Below are 27,407 nucleotides of genomic sequence, written 5' to 3'. Positions count from 1 at the left end.
ATGTAGACCTACTATGAACGCGGATGAATACCAACAGTAATACCGAGGTAGTCTGTTCTTGTAACAAGCTGGCGTCACTTGAACTCGTAGTTGTTCACGTAAGCACGCGGTACTGAAGTATGGCTTTTACATCCTCTACTGTCCTTTGTGAAGACATAAGATTTTAAAATAATTTAATTACAGTAATTATAAAATAAATGTTTCCTAAGCAAACGAATGCATAGTAATGAGGTTAGGCCTACTTGATGAGTAAGGGAAAATGTTTAACATGAAACAGAATGTACAACAGTAGGCGGGAACACGTACTGAGAATCTATGGCGCCTAACAGCGGTCAATGAAGCCTCAAGGCTTATTCACAATGAAAATTAAACATAACGTAAACATTAACATAAGCACATAAACATATGCCACAAACTTAAGTAGCCAAGGCCCATTCACAATGAAAATTAAACATAACGTAAACATAACACGTGTGTGGAAACAAACATACCGAATCAACAAAACTACAGAATCTATTACATAAAAATGGAGAATTGCACAATGACTGACGATGTAGCTATTCAATATATGTTTCTAATAACTACAATGGCATCAGTATATGGCTCTCAATACTTGAAATCAAAGAAACGGAGATGTAAAATAATCAACTTTTCGTCATATGATTCCATGTTGCGCGCCTAGCTATCATCACGGCCAATAGATCAAAATATTGCCTGTAGGCAAAGCCCATGAGATGTTAAACAAAAAGTGAAAACACGCTTTCCGCTTGTGTACTGTCTCCAAATCGCATAAACATAAGCATGAAAGTTTGGAATTTGCAAACTTTCATGTTAATGTCTTATGATTAAGATTAAGTTTATGCTTATGTAATTCATTGTGAATGCTTTCATTAAATAACATGGACACAAGGTTTTATGCTTACGTTATGTTTATGTTTAATTTTCATTGTGAATGGGCCTTCACTTGAATCACGTGCTAGTGTTTATATTAGGATTTTTCTTACAGCGAAAAAATTATAAGTGCCATTTTTGTAAAAATTCTTTTATTTTACTGGAATAACATTTATGCACTTATCCTTGTAAAATAAATAAGACTCGAAGTCCAGACTCTTTCCTTTATCGGTTTATTAGGCGTTCATATATGACGGGATGTAATATGCAAATAGCTTCAACGTACATTATGAGTGAATTTCCTCGAAAGTGTGAAAATGGCATTTAGGTCGTTATTTACTTCAATTTAAGTTATAAAAATATGGCCTACATGGGAGAATTGATAAATTACATTGGAAAAGATTGCGCTGCCGTTCGGTAGCTATTGAAATCGATGCAGTCGCAGAATTTTATGAACCCTGCACACGTGCTTCGTGCTACTTAGAACAGGGTCAAGGGTGAAAAAATAGCGAGTCAGATGCCACTAATTAACACAATGAAGTCGTAGTTGAGATACAGCATCTCCGAGTGCATCGCCGTGTAACCTTCTGCACTCCGTTTGTCCGTGGGCGGGCGACTCCAGCCGGAAGGGTGCCAAGGGTTAATGTAGTGTGGAAACAAACGGGGCGAACACCTTTGATTCCCATTCACCAGCTCTCCATTGATGCCAAAGTTACAACACTCTTACTTCTGTCACATGGGGTAGATCAATTATATTATCCAATGACCTGTGCATATTGTTTAATAATGTGTAAGATCCTGCCATTATGCGTACGTTATAGCAACTTGTAAGTGTAGGAATTCTTTATTATTGTACACTGCTCCGTCGATGTAGTAGAATGCGTCTGAGTCTAAAGAAAGCAGAAAAAGAGTACAGCATGGTCTGCTGTGACGAGAATCCAAGCCCCCGCATACCGGTAAGGCATAATGGCACAAACACGTTCACGTTTGAGTATTTCTCACAAAGTAAATATTATTCAACGCCTTGAAAACGGCATAAATATTAAGGATATCGCTGGAGAGTTTAACATAATAATTGAACCGGTGAGTGGAAAAAGGGAATAACTACATTTTTTTTTTTTTTTTTGCTAAATTGAACTGAGATAGCCATTTTGTTCCTCAATGATAGACCCATTGGATGAACTGAAAAAGGGAATATTACTAGCATTCTTACCCGAGTAAAATCTCATGTCTGTTCTGTGTTGAGTGGAAGAAGGAAATAACTTCTGTAGTAGTTCCCTTTTTCCACTCAAGATTGTGCCAGGGCTGACTCAGCTGTTCTATTACAGCTAATATTGAAAAAAGTTTTATAATAAACTAATAATAAGCTACATGAAGTAACTGATACATGTAAACAAAGCGACTACATGCAGAACTTGTTACTTCCCTTTATTCCTGTACAGGAGAATGATGTTTTATCTTCGCAAGCTTTGAATGTACATATTCTGTATTCATAATCTTTCTAACAACACGTCTGTTTTCTACACATACCATGAGGGAAAGGAGGTCATGTAGGTATTCAAAATCATGTGAAATTTTCTGAGAAAAACAATGGTGCAATCCGTTTTGAGATATATCTAATAGTTTTCAAGTTATGACACAAACATTAGTTACTGCATCTACAGATATTTTGTAACATGATACAGTACTAAGGTGGCTTTGGAAAAGATATTTTTATGCAATTCTCTTAATTAACTTTTCCTGCTTTACTTTTTGGTTAACCTGTGACAGTTTCAATGCATTGTTGTAATTATTTGAAGCTTTCCTGTAACAAATTTCTTGATTTTCGTGATGGCATTATCGAAAGTGGAAAGAATATTGATTTAAATCAAACTTAACAGAAAAGCTGTAGAAAGTTTCTTTTGTTTCCTGAAAAGTTGGGTTCAAAGTAGTTATTCCCTTTTTCTACTCACTGATTCAATTATTAATTAATTTATTTATTTGCTTGCTCGCTTGCTTTGTTTGTTTTATTTGTAAATTTATTTATTTTATAGATAAATTCTAGGAAATAAAATAAAATTCTCAATCAAGTTTACAAGCTCTTCAAGATAATTATATTCTCTATCAACGCACTAATTCAAGAAATACACCAGCTCCTCACTGACCTGATGAAACAAGGACTAAAAATAACTCTAATATGGATCCCTTCTCATCAGGGCATTCCTGGTAATTAAATTGCAGTTACATTACTTCCATTGCATTTTTTAACGTCTATTTCTCATACAGACGCCATTAAATACATATCCAGAAAACTGCACAACCATTGGCAAACATCATGGACAGAGTCATCTAGCAAACTTCACGAAGTAATACAACATTCCAGAATGAAATATCCACTACAGAATTTTAAACGCCAAGATCAAGTTATAATCCCCAGATTGAGAGTTGGCCACACCAAAATTACACATTATTATCTTCTAGACAGAACTCTTCTTCCAGCATGCACCAATTACTACAGTAGGATTTCTGTACGCCATTTAATTTCTGAATGTCCACTATATCACCTTCATCGAGATCAGTTCCATATACAAACAGACTTATCAACAGTTCTAAACACCCCATCATTCAGTTCAAACCTAATTACATTTCTGAAAGCTATCAACATTTACAAGTGTGTCTAAAATGATTATTGTAATTCAGTAAACTCTTTGTAAACTGTAACAATTGTTTATGTATTGTCGCGATATGACTTCCTAAGTTAAAGCGATATAAAATAAATTAAAAAAAATAACTTTTATTAAGGGGATCCGGTACGTCCTATCTCGGCTATGTTAAAATCATTATTTTTCATGTAGCTTTTCTCAGAAACTGCTAGTAGTAGGCACTTCATTTTTTACGCGTTATTGTTACATAATTATACTGACCTGAATTTAACACAGCCAATTGAGGAAAAGTGCATACTTACTTACTTACTTACAAATGGCTTTTAAGGAACCCGGAGGTTCATTGCCGCCCTCACATAAGCCCGCCATTGGTCCCTGTCCTGAGCAAAATTAATCCATTCTCTATCATCATATCCCACCTCCCTCAAATCCATTTTAATAATATATTCCCATCTACGTCTCGGCCTCCCTAAAGATCTTTTTCCCTCCGGCCTCCCAACTAACACTCTATATGCATTTCTGGATTCGCCCATACGTGCTATATGCCCTGCCCATCTCAAACGTCTGGATTTAATGTTCCTAATTATGTCAGGTGAAGAATACAATGCGTGCAGTTCTGTGTTGTCTAACTTTCTCCATTCTCCTGTAACTTCATCCCTCTTAGCCCCAAATATTTTCCTCAGCACCTTATTCTCAAATACCCTTAATCTCTGTTCCTTTCTCAAAGTGAGAGTCCAAGTTTCACAACCATACAGAACAACCGGTAATGTAACTGTTTTATAAATTCTAACTTTCAGATTTTTCGACAGCAGACTGGATGATAAAAGTTTTTCAAGCGAATAATAACAGGCATTTCCCATATTTATTCTGGAAAAGTGCATAGAGACGGCCTCCAGATATGGAGAGTAGCTGTGAATATATTGAATAAGCAGTCGCGGACAGCCGATGAGGGGTGGTCCTCCAGCTTGGGGGTTGGGCGAAGAGCTAACAACCCTTCACCGTAAAAACAGCTTGTTACGAATCCTTCAAATAAGCCTCGGAATGGGACTGATTCTCTGGCACGACCACAGCAAAGGAAAAGTGCATAGTACATTAAATATAATTTTTTGTTCCGGTCCAAATTTTAACTCCAATTTTCAATATATATCAGTACATAATTATTTTCATAATTTACATTTATTGAAAATCTCGTGTTAAATTAGGGACAAGGCTTGTGGCAACGTGCTCTGAAAATTTGAAAGTCCTATGTGTAATAGAAGCTGAGAAAAGCTTCATTTTGTAAGAAAATATAGTGAAATAACAGCTATAGAAAATATTTTTGCTACAGAACTAATTTACATTAAACAAAGCCTGCTCATCATTCGTGTGTTTACACCATAATATTATTTATATTAGCCTTTAAAGTGCAAAATAAGAATTTTAGTCTGAAGTGATCATTCCAAAGATAACTATAAAAACAATAAAATCTGAAATAAATTAATATCTATTTATATACATAATTATAAAAATAGTAACAATTTTATAATAATATAAATTAAATTTTAAATGCAAGCTTTAGAGAATTCACTAAACTTATTAGTGCATTCCAGGGCCTTATTCACACTTGTTTTAGAAATAGTTATTGGGAAGATAGAATAATGATATATATATATATATATATATATATATATATATATATCTCAAATTAAACAGAAAATAATGTATAATTTTGCAGCATAAAAATAGAAAAAAAAAATTTTTAAAGAAATTTTGCCTACCGCATCCCCTTAACGTTGTACCAGTTTCACTTTTTATAATATGTTAATAACTCTAAAAATACCAATTCCTTCATTTTCGATATTTTACTGTCCATAATATTCCTAGAGTTTCATGCCCTACCTAAACATGATGCTTGCCGATTGCAGGGGACTTGCTCTGCGTGTTATATCTATCTAGGTAGTCATTGGCTTTCTCCTATACAGGGTGTTTAAAAAATAGAGGGCATAATTTCAGGTATGTATTCCCCAAATGTAGGCAATACAAAAAGTTCATTACAACGTATGTCCTAAAATGTTTGGTTTCCGAGTTATGGCCTTCAAAACAGTGATATTCACCGGAAAGGTTTTCTTTCTGCAGTTATTTTCCTTTGCAGCAGATGTTCAAAATGTCCACCTCCTGCTTGAATACAGGCCTCATATCGATGTCTCATGGCCCTGCGAACACGATCCCAAATTCCAGGAGTATTGCGTATTTCCTCACAATCTGCCACAATTCGATTCCGAAGGGATTCCATGTCAGGCACTGGAGACGTATACACCAATGATTTTAAATAGCACCACAAGTAGAAATCGATAGGGTTCAAATCAGGTGAGCGTGGAGGCCAAGCAATTGGGCCACCTCTACCTATCCGTCGATCAGGGTACTTCTCCTGGTACGAACGATGAGTCAGCGCAGCATTGCCGTCCGCCTTACCGTACATGAAGTGCACTTCTGCCACCTGATTTGAGTACATGTCGCACAGTACGACGCCAAACACAACACTCAATGCATCCTTCGTCTCGGAATTAACTGTCAGAGTGTCCTCTGTTTATATCTTCTGTCACGACACCTACCTGCGGGAAGAAAAACGTTCCGGTGAATATCACTGTTTTGAAGGCCATAACTCGGAAACCAAACATTTCCGGACACATGTAAAGAACTTTTTGTATTGTCTACATATGGGGAATACATATCTGAAATTATGCCCTCTATTTTTGAAACACCCTGTATATCGACTGCACAGTGTAGGAGTTCTTTAATATGTATATCTGACATGTAACGTGATAATCAACTGGTATGTTTACATTGCTTAGAAGTTTGTAAGGTTGCGTTGATATTATCATCTTGACTAACAATGTGTGACAATCGCTTACTGTACACATACAGTAGATTGCCTAGCAATATGCATAATACCTGCCACGTATATTTTACCTTTCTTTACGTGACAATATGCTGTTAATATTGTAACTTTCAGTAAACAAAATTATATTGCCTTTAACTGCGCAAGCTTCTTCTGATGTTAGGCTGTAAGTCCATGGGACCGTACTTTGTCCCAGGAAGCTACAGGATTAAGTATGGAGTTTTTAAGTAGACGACGTACATGCATCTTGTAAGCAAAGTACTTGACTGGCGGCTCACGCGAGTCTTGTTTCATAAAGCTGAGCAGAACAAAACATGGACTAATGTAACAATTACTTTAATATTTACAGTTTACATTATGTACACCAAAATTCGCTATTTTTACTATGTACAGACACAGAAACAAAATAAATTTAGGCCACTTGAATGTTACAAGTTCCAGTTATAACATACTGCGCATGCTCAGTAAGCACTACATTAATCAAACATTAATTACACTATTTAGCTGTCCACACCTGTGGAGTAACGGTCAGCGCGTCTGGCCGCGAAACCAGGTGGCCCGGGTTCGAATCCCGGTCGGGGCAAGTTACCTGGTTGAGGTTTTTTTTCGGGGTTTTCCTTCAACCCAATACGAGCAAATGCTGGGTAACTTTCGGTGCTGGACCCCGGACTCATTTCACCGGCATTATCATCTTCATATCATTCAGACGCTAAATAACCTAGATGTTGATACAGCGTCGTAAAATAACCCAGTAAAAAAAACTATTTAGCTTATGTACAGTGTTGTGTATTGTAATTAGAGATGGCCGATATTTCACAAACCGATATTTTGTCACAGGTATTTTTTTGTCACAGATAAACCTGTGACTGATGATGCGAAATATCTGTGACAAAATATCGCTATCGAAATCTGCTCCGTATTCAGTACTCTGTGACTGATATTTTCTCCTCTACGTCGTAGGTTTACGCGTGCTCATGATACAATAACAGCAATCTGGCGGTAGTTTCTTCATCTTGTTATAAATGATGTAGTTATTACACGATTTAAATAATAACACCATTGGTTACCAGTACTTAATCTTGTGTGAAATCCTGTCTGAACAACTGTTTTGTTTTGTAATTATGTTCCAATGTTTTTCCGAATACTTATGTTTCGTTAATTTTTATTCTATGACTGAATATTATAATGTTGATGCACGACTTAAAATAATTTATCCATTATATTATATACAATAAAAAGGATCAAATTTTAAAACGATTGGGATAATCATATAACCTCAATTTCTCCATACCCAACTACATTTAAAAATGATCAACAGGTTCAGTATCTACAATATAACCTCTTGGTACATGAGGTTAACTTTCGACATGTTACTGTTCAGTTAGGTAAATATTTATTTGTTAATGGTACATGTACATAATTTTTTTGTTGGATTTTCCCATATAAATCACTGATGAGTGGTGTGTATAGAGAAATCGTATTCATATTTCACTGCTCTTCAATATGTCCTGCTAATTTTTATCGGTGTGACAAAATCACCGATAAAAGTCACAGATATTTAATTGTCACAGTCACAGTTACTTGAAAATATCGTTTAAGCTCATCTCTAATTGTAATACAAGGTATTTTATTACATAAAACTAAAGCCTACTTTTTCTAATTGTCTGAAAAGGTGTAAATAATGTTTGATCAGTGTAAGCATTCATTTTTTTATAATAGCGTAAATCGATGGTGTTTCGGTGAAGGGAGATAAGTCATAAAAATGAGTTTTGAGGTAAACCATAATTAAACTTAGGAATCTTATTGCAAATAATTTTCCACACAAATAAAACACATTAAATACACGTATTGTTTTGTTTTTTGCACACCCATTTGTAGAATTTAACTTGTGTATTCACCTGAGGAACAAAACTCCATTTGCACAAAAAGTTACTAAAGTCGCGACGCTGTTATTCCCGGCGTGACTCCTCCTCTTTGCTTACGTCTTAGGAAGTCAAGGCTCTATAAAGTCTAGGTAGGTAGTATCGTTCGCCATTTTTGTTCTTTCGTTGCCGAGCTACCAGACGAGGGATCTATTTGCCACACCGTTAAATATTATCATGTCGTAGCTCCTATGATAATGAATCAAACGCACTGTAATTCTGCAAATAATTGGGCGGCAAATGACGTTCTCGTATGCTTTCTGCGAACGTCAACGAAAGAGCCAAAATGGCGGGCGATTATATTAAGTATTTATCGAGCCATAGAAAATGCTTAACATTTTCATCAGTGAATCACAAGACGCACACGTTTAAATGTAGCCGACCTGCAAAATGATTGGCTACCGGAAATTAGAGCGACGGGACTATAATTTTCCTTACCCAGAATGTGCACTAAAGCATAAACTGCACTCTGAAGATGAACTTTGAAATGAGTGTGAATTCATTCTAGATTGATACTAAATAACCTGTAATCTGTATTCTGTACCCAACAGATATTCTTGATTTTTACGTATGCGGTACAATTTATATAGTAACTATGAGATATATGTAAGAAATATACATTTTACTAAAATGATTATGAACTTGTAAACCTCTGTAATATGCGCTGTTCAATGCTTATGTTTAATTTCTGCTAAAATAGAATCATGTTGAAAGTATTTTGATAAAATAAACTTATTCTCCGGAAAAAGACCTATAAAACGCTTCAATAAAATTTATTTATTTATATATGATTTTAAAATCAAATGACATGATTTTAAAATCAAATGTAGGAAACAGAAAACGGATGTAGGAAAATTCTCATTTTTAAATATAACTATAAATGATTGGAATGACCTACCTGCAGCGGTCTTTGAGGGCTGTCCTTCCTTAAGGAGATTCAAGAATAACTTAAAAAGTTGTGTATAAAGTGCAAATTAAAATTAAGGTGACATTAAACATTTAATTTTTTAAGGTGACATGTATTTATTTAGCCTGACGAGTTACTTCCTTGGTTTGAATTGTAAATTATTTAAAAATAGCGTGTAAGAGGGTCTTAGACTAGAAATGTTTAGTTTAAATGTAGTTCTGTTTATAAGTATGCATAAGGGTGACTTATTTGAACTGTTGTATCAGTGAAGCGAGGTGAGTCAGTGAAGTTATGGTTTTACAGTGCAGTGAATAGTTCCGATCAGTGATAATTTATAGCTTCAATGAAATGTGTCCTAAAGTGTCAGTGAAATGCGTCATAGTGCCACTACAGTGAATGAGATGAGAGTAAAGTGAAAGACTATTGAAACTTATGTAGGTTGTATTGTAAAATTAGGTATTTTATTTATGTTTTATTAATAATTGTAATTATTATGTTAAATTGTATTGTGTATTCTTTTTGTGTTGAGTATAAAATTGTATTGTGTATTGTATAATTGTATTGTGTATTGTTTATCATTTTATTGTGTATTGTTTATATTGTGTATACCACTGCCACCGGGTGCTTGCCCACTTGCAGTGTAAATACATACATACAGTACATACATACATACATACATACATACATACATACATACATACATACATACATAACACTATTTGTCCACACCTGTGGAGTAACGGTCAGCGCGTCTGGCCGCGAAACCAGGTGGCCCGGGTTGGATTCCCGGTCGGGGCAAGTTACTTGGTTGAGGTTTTTTCCGGGATTTTTCCTCAACCCAAGATGAGCAAATGCTGGGTAACTTTCGGTGCTGGACTCCGGACTCATTTCACTGGCATTATCACCATCTCATTCAGACGCTAAATAACCTAAGCTGTTGATAAAGCGTCGTAAAATAACCTACTAAAATAAAAAAAAATACATAACACTATTAAAGTCGGAACTATTTGTTTAACAGAAACTAGTAGACAAATATTATTGTAACAGTATGCAAATTGTTTTTGATAAAAGTGCATTCAAATCGCAGTTACATAAAAATAAATCTTTCAGTCGTTTTCTCGAAACATGACTTTGCTTATGTGCCCTTTTTACGCCTACAGCCTGAATTTGTAAACGCTATTGTTCAATTTATTACGGTTTTCATTTGTATCAATGTGCTGGACTTTTATTGGCCAACCGCTGTTGACCAACACATGAACACCAATAAATAAATAATAATATTTATTATTATTATTATTATTATTATTATTATTATTATTATTATTATTATTATTATTACAGTGATATAGACTGACAGACGTTTCTTGGCTTTGTCGAAGGTTCCTGAAATCAGATAAATATTTATATGAAGAGCGCATCAGGAATGTGTGTTGCTTCAGATCAGAAGGCACGTGCGGCGGACTGTACGTCTTTGTGTAGTACGCAGGTCGGCACCATTTCCTGTTCGCCTCGGATTCCCCATCATTTCTTCTTTATTTAGGGACAGTTATTCCTGGATAAGACAGACAAGGGCGAGATGCTCACACATTCCTCACGCCTGAGGGTACAGTGTAGCACGTGGAAGCACAGTTGAGTCGCGTTTAATTATTCTGGCTCGGGAACTCCACCAAAAGGATCGCAGTTCTATACCAGACAGTTACTTCGAATTTTTTTGTACAAACTGACTATAGATCTCTTTTTCTCAAAGTATTTAATTTTCTCCTATTCATAACCTTACAGATCGACAGCATTACATTTTCTAAAAATGTTGCGCATTTTACAGCTACAGTATGCTGGATAAGTTCCCAAATAGGCTATAACGATTCACTTAGATTTTATATTTTCTATCAGATCAGTATATATACAAACAAATATAGGCCTACATCTGTGGTGATATTTAAAAAAAATTATTTCGGGATTTTTTACGGAAATCCATCTGTGGCAACGGAAGAGTAGTTTTTGGCATTCTGTCTAGCTTTGTACACCCTTTGACACGAAAATTAGTCGCGACTAAGAGACTAAGTCTCACCTCGGTATAGCTCGGGGATCATCGTGTGTGCTGTGTTTACATGCGTGCGTTTTACATACCAGAGATTCGAAGCCCGGTCTTTGTAACGATAAGAAAGATCTCTATCGCTAACATGGAAACATTCTTATGGGGGCAGATAAAAAAGTAATTTTTTTTTCCACCTTGTTAATATGTCAAAACATGTGCTTGTATAAATTTTGGCCACTTGAGCGCAGTTACGAGGACCGTAAAAATTAGTTTCGCTGGGTCCGTTTAAGGAAAGAAAACACAATTTCATTGGAAAAATTTATTACAACTGACACTGCAAATGTTGAGCTTCTTTTCAACATATTCCCCAATGGGATTGAGACATTTATCATAGCAACATGGGATCAACAGAGAGGTGCAGACGGCTGTCAAACGCTGATTCCGATCCCAGGCGGCTGACTTCTACGACACAGGGGTACAAAAATTGATCCCACAGTATGACAAACGTATTAGGACTGCAATTGTCGCAGGTAAGCTGTTCCAGTCTACTATTGTGCGGTTTACAAAGGAAAATTTTGCCACGTCTGTTCTCTGTTTTCCACATTCAAACTTCATAATATGATCAACCCTGCCTAAGTATGATGGTGTCACTAATCTAGCACTGACGTCGGTCCGCGCTTTGTGTCCCATATGTGCCTTAAACAGTGCGCTCAGTCTGGTTTTTCGTGGCCTTGATTCAAGCAATTCCCACTCTAAATCTCTTATTATCTCTTCGCCACGTCCCTCCCCGTTTTGACATATTTTGCCGTCTTACGTTGGATCTTTTCTATTGAAACAATATGGGTTCTTCTGTGATATATCCTCATTCCGCTTTGTAGTCGAATTTAGTGTATCTCGCAGCCCTCATGAATCTCATCTCACACGTTGTGATTCTGCTAATATCATGAGCTCTGAAGGTCCATGCCTCACTTGCATAAGAGAACTGGTCTTGCGAGAATATTATACATACATAAACGGGTATGATTAAAGAGTAATGGAACGGAGAAAAATTCTCTCCGGCGCCGGGATTTGAACCCGGGTTTTCAGCTCTACGTGCTGATGCTTTATCCACTAAGCCACACCGGATACAACCCCAGCGCCGGACAGAATCGTCTCAGATTAAGCTCCAACTCTTGGGTACTTCGGTACATTAAAATAATATATATATATATATATATATATATATATATATATATATATATATATATATATATATAAACGGGTATGTTTCTGAACATTTGCAGGCTTGAAAACGTTATTGATTATGCTCATAGTTTTAATGTGTTTATTGATTTTCCGGGAGCTATCCCTTTAGCTGTTATATCAAAATTGAATTTACACAGATTCGCCTCGACTTTTATCACATAAGATATATTACCAATTGAAGCATTATAGCTAGGCTACATGTCCAAGGATTCTTGATTCAAAGTAATAATACTGTACCTACAAAAGTTTATTACCCATAATCTAGAAACTGAGGAAAGAAGCGTGATATTAAATGGGACGTTTTTAGTTGCTTCTTCATGTTACAAATTTCTGGGATAGGACTTAAAAATAGTAAATAACTTGAGGTTTGGAAAGTTGTGACTTTGCTAATGAAGAGATCTACAATAATTTGTAAACGCGTACGTATTTGAAATAGCTATTATTTTAACTACTGCATAATGTATTACCTACTTACGGCTTTTAGAGAACTCGGAGGTTCATTGCCGCTCTCACTAAGCTCGCCATCGGTCCCTATCTTGAGCAAGATTAATCCAGTCCCTACTTATATATCTCACCTCCCTCAAATCCATTTTAATATTATTCTTCCATCTACATGTCGGCCTCCGCAAAGGTCTTTTTCCCTTCGGCCTCTCAACTAACACTCTACATGCATTTCTGGATTCGCCCATACGCGCTACATGCCCTGCCCATCTCAAACGTCTGGATTTAATGTTCCTAATTGTCAAGTGAAGAATACAATACGTGCAATTCTGCGTTGTGTAACTTTCTCCATTCTCCTGTACCTTCATTCCTCTTAGCCCCAAATATTTTCCTAAGCACCTTATTTTGAAACACTCTTAACCTCTATTCCTTTCTCAAAGTGAGAGTCAAAGTTTCACAACCGTACAGAACAACCGGCAATATAACTGTTTTATAAATTCTAACTTTTTTTTTTGAGAGAGAGAGAGAAGAAATGTATTACCTACACCCATTTTTATTTCGACTAACCTATGTAACTGAAAACACTGTTAGTTCCTGTTGTATTCTTTACTCCGTAAAATGTTTCAGGAATATATACTCCAATCTCTTTTCACTTTCAAACCGACGAGCGGACACACAGACATGTACAGTATACGTGGTTGTTTCGAGTGCTTCTGAACTGGAGATAGGTTGTTAGTATCTTTCTTATTCCACGTGTTCTTCAGATTTTTTTCCCACGTGTAGCTCATATCCTGTACATGTGCTTTATAAAAACATCTGTTTCTTGTTCTTTTTAACTTCCAGGCTACACTTGTACCCATTCGGAGTGCCTAGAGAACAAGACGGGAGTGTAAGTCAATCTGTTCTCGTGATAGAGCGATTCGGTTGTGTTGTGCTTCCGTGTTGGAATTTTAGCAGTTGGATGATAGTCCAACATAATTTTCAACAGACTGAAATTTTGCATCCATTCTACATGATTGTACCATGCTTTGTTCTCTTGATTTTTTTCTGTCAATTTATATATCGTAGTTCGTTTATGGTCCAATAAGGAATATCCAGCGACTGGTGCAAAAACCTAATTTTTCTTAATTCAGTTTTCCATTTTTGGATTCTTCCCAAGGACCATGATTTTTAATTGGTTATTTTACGACCTAGGGTCTGAATGAGATGAAGGTGATAATGCCAGCGAAATGAATCCAGGGTCCAGCGCCGAAAGTTACCCAGCATTTCCTCTTAATAAGATGAACAGGGTCGGGTATTTATGGAGCTCGCGATAATTACAGCATAATAGATATACAAGAGATTTTTTACTACCAACATGTTTTGATCTCTTGAATTTTTTCTTTTAATTTATATACCTTCATTTCTTACGTCTTCGCTTCATTTATGATCCAATAAGGAATACCTAGCGACTGGTGCAAAAACCTCATTTTTCTTCATTCAGTTTTCAATTTTTGGATTCTTCCCAAGGACCATGATTTTTAATTGGTTATTTTACGACCTACGGTCTGAATGAGATGAAGGTGATAATGCCAGCGAAATGAATCCAGGGTCCAGCGCCGAAAGTTACCCAGCATTTCCTCTTAATAAGATGAACAGGGTCGGGTATTTATGGAGCTCGCGATATTTACAGCATAATAGATATACAAGAGATTTTTTACTACCAACATGTTTTGATCTCTTGAATTTTTTCTTTCAATTTATATACCTTCATTTCTTACGTCTTCGCTTCATTTATGATCCAATAAGGAATACCTAGCGACTGGTGCAAAAACCTCATTTTTCTTCATTCAGTTTTCAATTTTTGGATTCTTCCCAAGGACCATGATTTTTAATTGGTTATTTTACGACCTAGGGTCTGAATGAGATGAAGGTGATAATGCCAGCGAAATGAATCCAGGGTCCAGCGCCGAAAGTTACCCAGCATTTCCTCTTAATAAGATGAACAGGGTCGGGTATTTATGGAGCTCGCGATAATTACAGCATAATAGATATACAAGAGATTTTTTACTACCAACATGTTTTGATCTCTTGAATTTTTTCTTTCAATTTATATACCTTCATTTCTTACGTCTTCGCTTCATTTATGATCCAATAAGGAATACCTAGCGACTGGTTCAAAAACCTCATTTTTCTTCATTCAGTTTTCAATTTTTGGATTCTTCCCAAGGACCATGATTTTTAATTGGTTGTTTTACGACCTAGGGTCTGAATGAGATGAAGGTGATAATGCCAGCGAAATGAATCCAGGGTCCAGCGCCGAAAGTTACCCATCATTTCCTCTTAATAAGATGAACAGGGTCGGGTATTTATGGAGATCGCAATAATCACGACATAATAGATATGCAAGAGATGTTTACTAATGTTTACGAATTAAGTGATCCTGGCTAATAATATGCGGATAAAACAATCGCAACAAATCGTGAAATAGAGTTCTAATAGCGAAATATGAACACACTCGCGAATTATTACTATTGCGTCGTTTTATAGCGAAATTCATATTCTGAGTTTTTTTTTTTCGATTTTTTTTTCACTTGAATTTGTTATACAGGGTGATTCGCGAAGATTTGCCGTCCTTTACGGAGCTTATTTTCGAAGACATTCTGAGCAAAAAATGTCATGTAAACATAATTCCTATTCTCAATATTTACAGAGTTAAGTTTCGTTATTGGAACGCATTGCTGTGATCTTGGTCAGCGTGCAGTCAGCAGCCAGCGCGAGCGCTACGGAAATCAAAGCTAGCCGTTTGCAGTTACGTAGAGCGACGAGTGCCGTTCACAAGCGTGCGGCCAAGTGTACTCAAGCGGACGGCGACATTTTTTTTAAACGTGTTGTAAACTCTCCAGGACTGTAAATGAGGATGCAAAATTGAATTGAAAATAATTAAGTCGGTTGAAGTGGTGTGATTTGTAATAATTGTTGTGATAAGTGCGTAAGAATAATGTAATTTTCTAGTTAAAAATAGACAAAGATGACTGTACGAAGCGACAAAAGAGATCACAAAAAAACTTTTTGGCTTCATAATACTTGTCAATTAAAGAAATGATACTTCTGAATGGTTCATTCTCTATTTGTATTATTCTTTTACCTTCAAACTAAAGAAAAAACGTATTTTACAAACAACTTTAAATTAGTGTAACTCTGAAAATATTGAGAATAGGAACTATGTTTATATGACATTTTTTGCTCAGAATGTCATCGGAAATAAGCTCCGTAAAGGACTGTAAATCCTCGTGAATCACCCTGTATATCCAAGTAAGCTACATTACATGGTATTCCAAGTGTTCTGATTACATTAGTTAACTCAAAAGACGGAGAATTCAACATTTCACTAATAATTTAAAAGTGTTAATTTGAGGGCTGCAAATTGTTTCGCTTTTAATGAATGTGTGTTAAATACAGTCTCAATCCAACAAATATTGCCTATTGGCCATACCGCACCTTTACCAGAATCCAACGAACCTTTAATGTTAATTATTTGGAAAGTAATATTCATACTGAGTTAATACTCCAATTCCAAAATAATTGTATTTTCCAAAATTTCCTTTAATCTCCGCTACGAGTACAAATCAATCTCCAACAATCTTCGCCGACCCGATATTAAAACACACAAATGATAAAATTACTTGTCCACACCTAGGGAGTAACGGTCAGCGCGTCTGGCCGCGAAACCAGGTGGCCCGGGCTCAATTCCCGGTCTGGACAAGTTACCTGGTTGAGGTTTATTCCTGGGGTTTCCCTCAACCCAATATGAGCAAATGCTGTGTAACTTTCGGTGTTGGATCCCGGACTCATTTCACCGGCATTATCACCTTCATCTCATTCAGACGCTAAATAACCTGAGATGTTGATAAAGCGTCGTAAAATAACCTACTAAAATAAAAATAAAATTAATCTCCATAAATACCTGCCCCTGAAATGAGGGGAAACCCCGCAAAAATCTCCACCAGGTAACTTGTCCCAATCAGGATTTGAACCCGGACCAGCTCTTCCACGAGTAGGCATGCTGACCGCTACTCCACAGTGGTGGACAGGACCATAATGCACTTGCATGTAATGACATGGGAGACGCCATTGTTTTATAAAACTTCATATGTGTGTATCTTTCCTTGTTTTGAACTCTATTGTATTGAGAATTATGCAGACTATTGTATCGTTTAAAAGTCTTTTAACTGTTTTATTTTTTTATGCTCGACCATGCCGAAATGTAGTAATTATACACCTGGTAGCAGTCCTTTAATGCATGTCATTAAAGTACACCTACTCATTAAAGTACAGGTGTCCAGCCAATGACAAGTCAGCTTTGTACCGTTATAAAACCGCAAGTATTGATCATTCTCGGATATGCAATCGAAAGAGAATTAGCGAAAAGTCACGGAGGCTGGAAATCCAATACTGTTGCAGAAGGTTATGTTCTGTTACTATAATAATTAGCGTTAATTGTAAATAATATTCAAATAAATTCAATTTGTCATCTCGTTTTTCAATGTCGATTTCAATAATCAAGGTTATATCAAGTTTAACGGGATTACATCAAGGTCAATGACATTATTGTTCCTCGGAAAAGTAGCCACCGGCGTGGCTCAGTCGGTTAAGGCGCTTGCCTGCCGGTCTGAAGTTGCGTTCGGGCGCGGGTTCGATCCCCGCTTGGGCTGATTACCTGGTTGGGCTTTTTCCGAGGTTTTCCCCAACCGTAATGTGAATGCAAGGTAATCTATGGCGAATCCTCGGCCTCATCTCGCCAAATATCATCTCGCTATCACCAATCTCATCGACGCTAAATAACCTAGTAGTTGATACAGCGTCGTTAAATAACCAACTAAAAAAAAATCCTCGGAAAAAATCAATACTTTCGCGTCTGCGCACATCTCACAATTCACGACCTAGAACAAGGTCACTTCCGATCTTGTCAGATACAAATAAAATGTATACATATGAATAATTTCAAGTTAGAAATATGGTCGAGCATAAAAAGTTGTATGAAACTTTCCTATAATGGTAATTAAGACGCTCGTATGAATATTATGAAACTCGCTTGCGCTGGTTTCATAAATATCCATACTTGCGTCTTAATTAATATAATTATAGGCTCGTTGCATAATGTACTATTAAATAAGCATAATTACGATCGCACTCGGTCATTCTAGAGAGAGTACAGAATAAAATCCTAAAACTGCTATGTATGAAAAACATTCATGTTACAACATATTGCAATCTTATGAATCCATGCTGGTTGAATTTAATGTACCATCTCTCAGTAGTCGCAGGATAAGAGCACAACAAATGCATTTGTTCAAAACCATAAATGGTTTAATAGACAACCCTGATCTTCTACAGCCAATTAGTTTCAATATTGGTAAATCAAATTTGAGAAAGCGATCTCTCTTTCATTTACAGACAACAAAAACACTATCTCATAAAATGTCTCCACTTCTATTAATGCTTCGAACTTACAATCATCTATCAAATAAACAGGATTTAGATTTTTCGTTATCGTACAATATATACAAGAAATAGTTATGTAAAGCATTACTTGAAACACATGTTCTGTGTTGGTGAGTTTTTTGAATAAATGAATTGAGCCTATTGGGCCTGCTCTGTAGTGCTGTATATTGAATTTATTAACATGGTGTTGTATTTGCTCTGCAATTTGCCAATTATAGCTACGCCTACATTTTGCATTTTTGGGTGTGATGTCTGTACTTGGCTCTTTTTGATTTGTTTTTATTTGGTGTTTTTCATTTATATCTGTAACTGTCTTTTTTATTTAGGTGGTATCTATTTGTTTTTTTTTCCTTCCCTTTTCCATTTTTAATTTGTAATTACACTTGTATCTGTTTTACCTCTTTTTTCGTGTTGTATGCAATATGTTTTTTTTATCTGTACTGTCTATTGTAATTGGGGTTTTGCCCTGTTATGGACATAGATAGATAGATAGATAAATAAATAAATAAATAAATATGATGATTCAAGTATAGAAATAATACCATACACAGTGCGTTTACAAGCGAAATGTTTAATACATCATTCATTACATTAAATTTGTGTTTTCCGAAAGATGCAAACAATGAGAGCTCCGTCTCGGTAGGAGCTATGTATCAAAACGCTGTTGAAATACTCAAGAAATGACACAGCAAAGTAATCACTGCCAAACCTTACAATCACGTATCATTCCAAGTCAGTTGTATGTTACAGTTTTGAGATCGTAGGCCTCTCTTCTCTTGCAGTGTAGATTGTACTGTGGTGCCACGTCTATAATTAAACATTCAGTCAACGACTGGTCGAGCACGCAGTAACTGTACTTGGCGTACTTAACCTCCTATTCTGCTCGTCTCAATATTATTGCGTGTTCGATCTTGGTAGACATGCCACTGTTTGGTTCAGTTCCAGTGTGTGGAAAGTTACCAGCGTTAAAATAGTAATAGTAATAATAATAATAATAATAATAATAATAATAATCAACTATTGACCAGATATTTTGTAGTCGACAGATAATGGAGAAAAAATGGGAGTATAAGGGTACAGTGCATCAGTTATTCATAGATTTCAAAAAGGCATATGACTCGGTTAAGAGAGAAGTTTTATATGATATTCTTATTGAATTTGGTATTCCCAAGAAACTAGTTCGATTAATTAAAATGTGTCTCAGTGAAACGTACAGCAGATTTCGTATAAGTCAGTTTCTGACAGATACGTTTCCAATTCACTGTGGGCTAAAGCAAGGAGATGCACTATCACCTTTACTTTTTAACTTTGCTCTAGAGTATGCCATTAGGAAAGTCCAGGATAACAGAGAGGGTTTAGAATTGAACAGGTTACATCAGCTGCTGGATGACGTGAATATGTTAGGAGAAAATACACAAACGATAAGGGAATACACGGGAATTCTACTGGAAGCAAGTAAAGACATAGGTTTGGAAGTAAAACCCGAAAAGACAAAGTATATGACTATGTCTCGTGACCAGAATATTGTACGAAATGGAAATATAAAAATTGGAAATTTACCTTTTGAAGAGGTGGAAAAATTCAAATACCTGGGAGCAACAGTAACAAAATATAAATGATACTCGGGAGGAAATTAAACACAGAATAAATATGGGAAATGCCTGTTATTATTCCGTTGAGAAGCTTTTATCATCCAGTCTGCTGTCAAAAAATCTGAAAGTTAGAATTTATAAAACAGTTATATTACCGGTTGTTCTTTATGGTTGTGAAACTCGGACTCTCACTTTGAGATAGGAACAGAGATTAAGGATGTTTGAGAATAAGGTGCTTAGGAAAATATTTGGGGCTATGAGGGATGAAGTTACAGGAGAATGGAGAAAGTTACACAGAACTGCACGCATTGTATTCTTCACCTGACATAATTAGGAACATTAAATCCAGACGTTTGAGATGGACAGGGCATGTAGCACGTAGGACGAATCCAGAAATGCATATAGGGTGTTAGTTGGGAGGCCGGAGGGAAAAAAGACCTTTGGGGAAGCCGAGACGTAGATGGGAAGACAATATTAAAATGGATTTGAGGGAGGTGGGATATGATGGTAGAGACTGGATTAATTTTGCTCAGAATAGGGACCAATGGCGGGCTTATGTGAAGGCGGCAATGAACCTCCGGGTTCCTTAAAAGTCAGTAAGTAAGTAAGATGGAAGGAGATTTGGAAGAAGAGCAGTTTTGGCTTCATGAAGGGAAAAGACACGAGAGATGCATTTGGATTGCTACGAACAATCTGCGAAAGATACCTAGAGAAGAATAGACAAGTGTATATAGTTCGTGGACCTAGAAAAGGCTTTCGATAGAGTGGATTGCAATAAACTGATGGATAACCTGAATAAAATTGCTTTGAATTGGAAAGAGAGAAGGCTGTTCTGGTAACTTTTATATGAAGCAATGAGTCAAAGTCGCAATAGGAGACGAAATGTCAGAAGGAAGTGAAATAGGGAGAGGAGTACGACAAGGATGTCCTTTATCACATACCCTGTTCAACATCTATGACAATTTAGAGAAGAAGTGTTTTCATAACATGGGAAGGGTGATAGTATGAGGAAGAAGGAATAAAGTGCATAAGATTTTCTGATATGGCGTTGTTAGCAGAAGAGGAAATGATACTAAGGGATATGCTACTGGACATAATGACACCTGTGAGCAGCATAGAATGAATATAAATGCAAACAAAGCGAAGATCATGGTTATCGGAAGAAAAATAAAGAAGATAAACTTGTGAATTCAAAACGAGGCAATAGAACAAGTGAACAGCTTCAAATACTGAGGGTGTGCTATAAGTAGTAACATGAGCTGCTGTCAAGAAGTTGGAAGAAGCAATGGTAAAGGAAGCTTTTAATAGAACAAGAAATATCTTCTGCGGACCTCTGGAAAAATAACTAAAGAACAGGCTGGTGAAGTGCTTTGTATGGAGTGTGGCATTGTAAGAGCTGTGAAACATTAACATTACGAGGGAAGTGAAGAGAAACGAATTGAAATGTGGATATGGAAAAGAATGTAGCGTGTGAAATGGACAGACAGAATAAGAAATGAAGCTGTGTTGGAGAGAGTGAGTGAAGAAAGAATGATGTCGAAAGAGAAAAAGGAATTGATTGGATAACTGGCTGAGAAGAAACTGCCTACTGAAGGATGCACTTGAAGGAATGGTGAACGGAAGAAGAGTTTAGGGCAGAAGAAGATATCAGATGATAGACATTAAGATATATGGATTATATGCGGAGACTAAGAGGAAGGCAGAAAATAGGAAAATGCTGGGTTTACAGTGAAAGACCCGATCTTCTACAGAACATTATGTATATATGTAATGTAGGCCACGTACTTACGTATGTATGTATGTATAAGTAAATAGATACATGTATAGGTAGATGGATAGAACATAATATATACGGATAGAAAGAGATAATTTATATGTGGGGTCGCCCTCGATAGCGCAGTTGGTATAGCGCTGGCCTTCTATGCTCGAGGTTGCGGGTTCGATCCCGGCCGAGATCGATGGTATTTAAGTGTGTTTAAATGCGACAGGCTTATGACAGTAGATTTACTGGCATGTGAAAGAACTTTTGCGGGACAAAAATTCCGGCACACCGGCGACGCTGATATAACCTCTGCAGTTGCGAGCGTCGTTAAATAAACCATATTTTTTAATTTTTTATATGTGGGTAAATAGGCCTATAGAGGTAGCTCGTTAAGTTATACGATTGATTTTGCGTAACTCTATCATCGAGGTAACATTACAAAATAAAAACAAATAATTACAACACCATTTCTTGCACTAGTGCAGGACAAATATAACCTTAACAGATGACACAGTGTTTGTTTTAACGAGTCACGATATGCACTTTGGTTAGAATTTCTGGAATACGCATTTAAAACCCTTTCTCTGTAATTGAATCTGGATTTAGAGAGAAGACGTGGGTCACATTAGCATAAACAGTTGCTCAGATTACCAAGTAAAGTGTCAGACTTGAGAGCACACACATAATAAGTACCCCTACCATTTTAATAATAATTACGAAACACTCCGCAGAACACGTTCAGCCTGTCTTAATGTCATAAACTCTTTCGACGTTGCAGTTGCTTATCATAGATTTCGTGCTCTGAGAAGTTACAGCATTTGTTTTCCTTCTTTGCAGGTATGTGTGACTATGGAAACAGCATTACAGAGGAGTACAGTATGTGTGTCTTTGGAATGACAACTGATATCGGTGAGTGCAACCAGAACTTTTCCATTTTATTAAGCTTTGAATTCATTTGGAAACAACGAGTTTCAACGCATACAATTTCTGCAGGAGTGAACTTTGGTTTAGAATATTTAGGAAACTCTTTCGCTTTGCAAACTAACAGTGTTCAGAAAATTCTATTCTAATGCGAAACCAAGCATCTGTGTTCAGGATACTGTACTGTCATGCGTTACCAAGCAACATTGTTAATAATAATAATAATAATAATAATAATAATAATAATAATAATAATAATGTTTTATTTTCGCTGGCAGAGTTAAGGCCATAAGGCCTTCTCTTCCACTCAACCAGCCTTAATCAATACAATACATAAATTTAAATTACAAATATTTTCACTACACTTAAAAGGTTCTCCAGCAATAATCTTCACTACATATTTATTTAAATTTAGATAAATCTATAAGGTAAAGTAGTAACTTAATTTATGAGCTAATTTAATTCAGTGAATTATAATTAATTTCACTGAATCTTATTCTGCTACGTTGCCAAGCGACAGCAGTGTTTACAGAATTGTTTTTCGTATGTTTACGAATTGACATTCGTATAATTTACGGAACAATATTCTTTAAATCAATATTTTCCTGAATTTTAGCCAACAGTGATGAATACGAAATTATGTTCTTATACAGTATGTTGCTAGGTATACGGGCAATCTTCTGCTGTGTTTAGGCGTCAGTGTTGGACACTGAAGTTAGAGGGCTGTTTCGAATGCTTTTATAACTTAGGAAATATTTTAAACCTTTGTATTTTTATTACTATTACAGATAATTAAATTACATTTTTGCCACAATGTGAAACAATTTAAGAATCATTTGATGTACATATTGACAATTTTTTTTCACGAGTTTATTTGTGAAAAAATAGGTCTATATATACTGTATATATATATGTATATATATATATATATATATATATATATATATGTACTTTGCCCACTTATCTTGACCACCCTAAATAACTTTGTATGCAAGTACCAAATGAAAAATTCTTTCATACAAAAGGTGTACAACTGAAAAGGGGAAATAATACTGATGGAGAGACAACCTTGTAGCGTTATTTATTAATGAGATACGAGTACTAACATTGTTTTTTAAATGACACTTAAGGGTGCTATTCATAGACATTTCGCAGCACGCGCTACGAGCGTACTAAACTAGCTCCGGGTATCCACTGGTTACTTGTACAGAATTAAAATCATATATCGCTAACACTGGTTTATGAATACGAAATACGCTGATCATCCACCGGAAGCCCACGCTAAAAATGTCTATGAATACGGCCCTATGTATTTATTATTCCAGCTGGCTACGGACTGAAAGGTCCGGGGTTCGAGCCCAGGTGGTGACAGGATTTTTTCTCGTTGCCAAACTTTCAGAACGGCCCCGAGGTTCACTCAGTGTCTATAAAATTGAGTACCGGGTCTTTCCTGGGGTAAAGGCGGTCAGAACGTGGTGCCGAGGCCATGGAAAGCATGGGGCTCTACCTCCATGCCCCCCAAGTGCCTTCATGGCATGTTACGGGGATACCTTTACCTTTTTTATGTATTTATTATTCAGTATTGCAATTAAGCTCTTCAAGATCTTTTCAAAAATGTACCACAGTGTGCCATTCTGATAAACAGAAAGTTATTAGTGTCTTGTACGCACCCTGAGTATCATCTGCAATGTATGAGTATTACGTAATGTTTACACCAACTTAAAGTCAAACTACTTCATACTATGCGCAGGAACCATGCCGTCAGGGCATCAAATAACATTCCGTTTATTAACGTTCTCTTTTTCAGAATGGTACACTGTGATACATTTTTGAAAAGGTCTTGACGAGCTTAATTGAAATATTGAATAGTAAATACATAGTACTTACTTACTTACTTACTTACTTACAAATGGCTTTTAAGGAACCCGAAGGTTCATTGCCGCCCTTACATAAGCCCGCCAGCGGTCCCTATCCTGTGCAAGATTAATCCAGTCTCTATCATCATACCCCACCTCCCTCAAATCCATTTTAATATTATCCTCCCATCTACGTCTCGGCCTCCCTAAAGGTCTTTTTCCCTCCGGTCTCCAAACTAACACTCTATATGCATTTCTGGATTCGCCCATACGTGCTACATGCCCTGCCCATCTCAAACGTCTGGATTTAATGTTCCTAATTATGTCAGGTGAAGAATACAATGCGTGCAGTTCTGTGTTGTGTAACTTTCTCCATTCTCCTGTAACTTCATCCCGCTTAGCCCCAAATATTTTCCTAAGCACCTTATTCTCAAACACCCTGAACCTATGTTCCTCTCTCAGAGTGAGAGTCCAAGTTTCACAACCATACAGAAGAACCGGTAATATAACTGTTTTATAAATTCTAACTTTCAGATTTTTCGACAGCAGACTGGATGATAAGAGCTTCTCAACCGAATAATAACACGCATTTCCCATATTTATTCTGCGTTTAATTTCCTCCCGAGTGTCATTTATATTTGTTACTGTTGCTCCAAGATATTTGAATTTTTCCACCTCTTCGAAGGATAAATCTCCAATTTTTATAGTAAATACATAGTGTAATTAAAAAAACAATGTTAATACTCGTATCACATTAATAAATAACGCTAAAACATTGTCTCTCTATCAGTATTATTTCCCCTTTTCAGTTGTACACCTTTGATATGGAACAATTTTGCATTTGGTTCTTGCGTACAAAGTTATTAAGGGTGGTCAAGATAAATGGGACACTTTGTGTGTATGTATGTATATATATATGTATTTGTATATGTATATATATGGAATGTATATGTATATATATATATATATATATATATATATATATATATATATATGGATTTTCAGCGGCTGAATTCTGGTTTTTCTTGTTTGCACACATTTCTGTGCACTTTTCTCAGGAACTATTTTATAGGCCTGTACTTACCTTAATAAAACTTTTACTGTTCATTTTAAAGTACAAGTACATGAGTCTCTAGCTACAATTACAAATGAATGTTTTAGTTTTTTTTTATTTTAACGTTATTATTCTTATTACAAAAGAATAACGATTTCAGAACAATATGTTTTTTTAAACTACTATGTGTCTCTTTGGTAAAATTTTCCATGGAAATTGTCAGAAATGTTGTTCACCACAAAATTTAAAATAGTTTTGACATCCTAGATCAAACAGTATCTGAGAAAACTGCACCTGAATGAGTGCGAACAAAGAAAAAATCAAATTGTAATCTGTGAAATATATTTTGTTAATGAGTAAACCTATAAAATAATTGCTTACTATATGCATTAAATGATCTTTAATTTGCTTTTATGTTGTGGCAAAGTTTTATTTAATAATTTGTAATAGCATTAAAAATACAAAGATTCAATAGTATATTGCAATACTAGTGTAGAAAGGCATCCATTGCACATCTGAATGTCATTGGTTGCAACTCGAGGTTTATCGAGGGTTACATGTGACATGAGGATTGTAATAAGCCTTTCTTCACGTGGGTTAAATAAGTAAATAAATAAATACATCCCATTAGGGCAAGAGGCTTCTGCATCAAGCAGGGTGAGCTGTCCTTGTACTTACCTGGGGTGAGCTATTCCTGACGACTCTATTATGCTGGTTAAAAAGTTATTACCCTGATGCTTAATGTTTGTTCATTTACTGTCTTCAATGTTTGTCAATTTTCAGTCATTAGAGATTATGCACTGATAAAGGTTATGCACTGAAAATAATTACTGTAAATGTTTGATGTCAATCCACTTTCTGTCACTTAGGACCTGTCCATCTTCCGAGCACCTGCCATGTTGTCCTGCATGTCGCTGTTCTTGTCCACTGTCTACCAGCTTCCTTCCTGAAGAAGTCTCTCCATCGGATCCTCGTCCTTCCCGCTGTCCTCTTCCCCATTCATGGATCCCACATGCTCACGTGGCCTCCCCACTTCCACTTCAGTCGCTGAGCTGCCATCAAGACACATACTGTTTTTATACTATCATAATTTGAAAATATAAAAATTAATAATAGATAATTTTACAATATTTCGTTTAAAATTTCACCGTGCTAAAAGACACGAATCGACCAGCATTTGTTACTTTGTTGCCATGGTCACATTACTGTTTTATTTAGTAATTGTTGCTTTTGTTTCAAGTTTGTTTGAAACTTGAAAAATATCGCAAATTATTATGGCTATTTATGAAAGTGAAGAATTGATCGGAACTTCATCCGATATCGCTGAAGCAGCGGAGAATGTGGGAAACCAGTTGCGTCCTGAGTAATGTAGACAACTATATAGGCTCTGAGAGAATATTAATTGTTCACAGTTTTATACAGGAATAAAAAGGTAACTATGATTACAAAAAAACGTATGTTGTTGTATTTCATAGAAAAATCCAAATTAATAAAGTCTTCAACTTTATGGTATATTTATTCAATGTTAAAATGTCAGCTAAATTTGAGTCATAATGTTAATTGAAGCGTCGGCTGGAACAACGTTGTAAGTTAAAAAAATTTTCATTCGGCGTGTTTCCGTGTAATAATGTTGTATGTCATGTTACCTTGCTATACTCCTTGGCTTGCAACTGTCCATCAATGCAGTACGTGAAATTTGTCCACTCAAAAGTTTGCTACCCTGTAAGAACAAAGTTGTACGCGTACACATTTTTGGAGCTCCTGTAAATTTTACCAA

General features: G+C 36.0%; 1 protein-coding gene across 3 annotated transcripts in view; it reads left to right on the top strand.

Moving 5' to 3' along the window:
* The window catches only part of LOC138708898 (uncharacterized), an 85,739-nt gene extending 58,706 nt beyond the window's left edge, over positions 1–27,033 (top strand). For all 3 annotated transcript variants that reach the window (XM_069839209.1, XM_069839210.1, XM_069839208.1), the window contains exons 2-3: positions 22,637–22,708; positions 26,500–27,033. In XM_069839209.1, coding sequence (XP_069695310.1) covers positions 22,637–22,708; positions 26,500–26,681 — 254 coding nt within the window. In that variant the 3' untranslated portion in view covers positions 26,682–27,033. The remainder of the gene's footprint in view (positions 1–22,636; positions 22,709–26,499) is intronic.
* The last annotated feature ends 374 nt before the right edge of the window (positions 27,034–27,407 follow it).

The sequence above is a fragment of the Periplaneta americana genome, chromosome 11, assembly GCF_040183065.1.
Source record: "Periplaneta americana isolate PAMFEO1 chromosome 11, P.americana_PAMFEO1_priV1, whole genome shotgun sequence".
In the NCBI taxonomy this organism is placed as follows: domain Eukaryota; kingdom Metazoa; phylum Arthropoda; class Insecta; order Blattodea; family Blattidae; genus Periplaneta; species Periplaneta americana.
The sequence above is the reverse complement of the archived record's forward strand: the minus strand, read 5'-3'. Positions and strand labels throughout refer to the sequence as shown.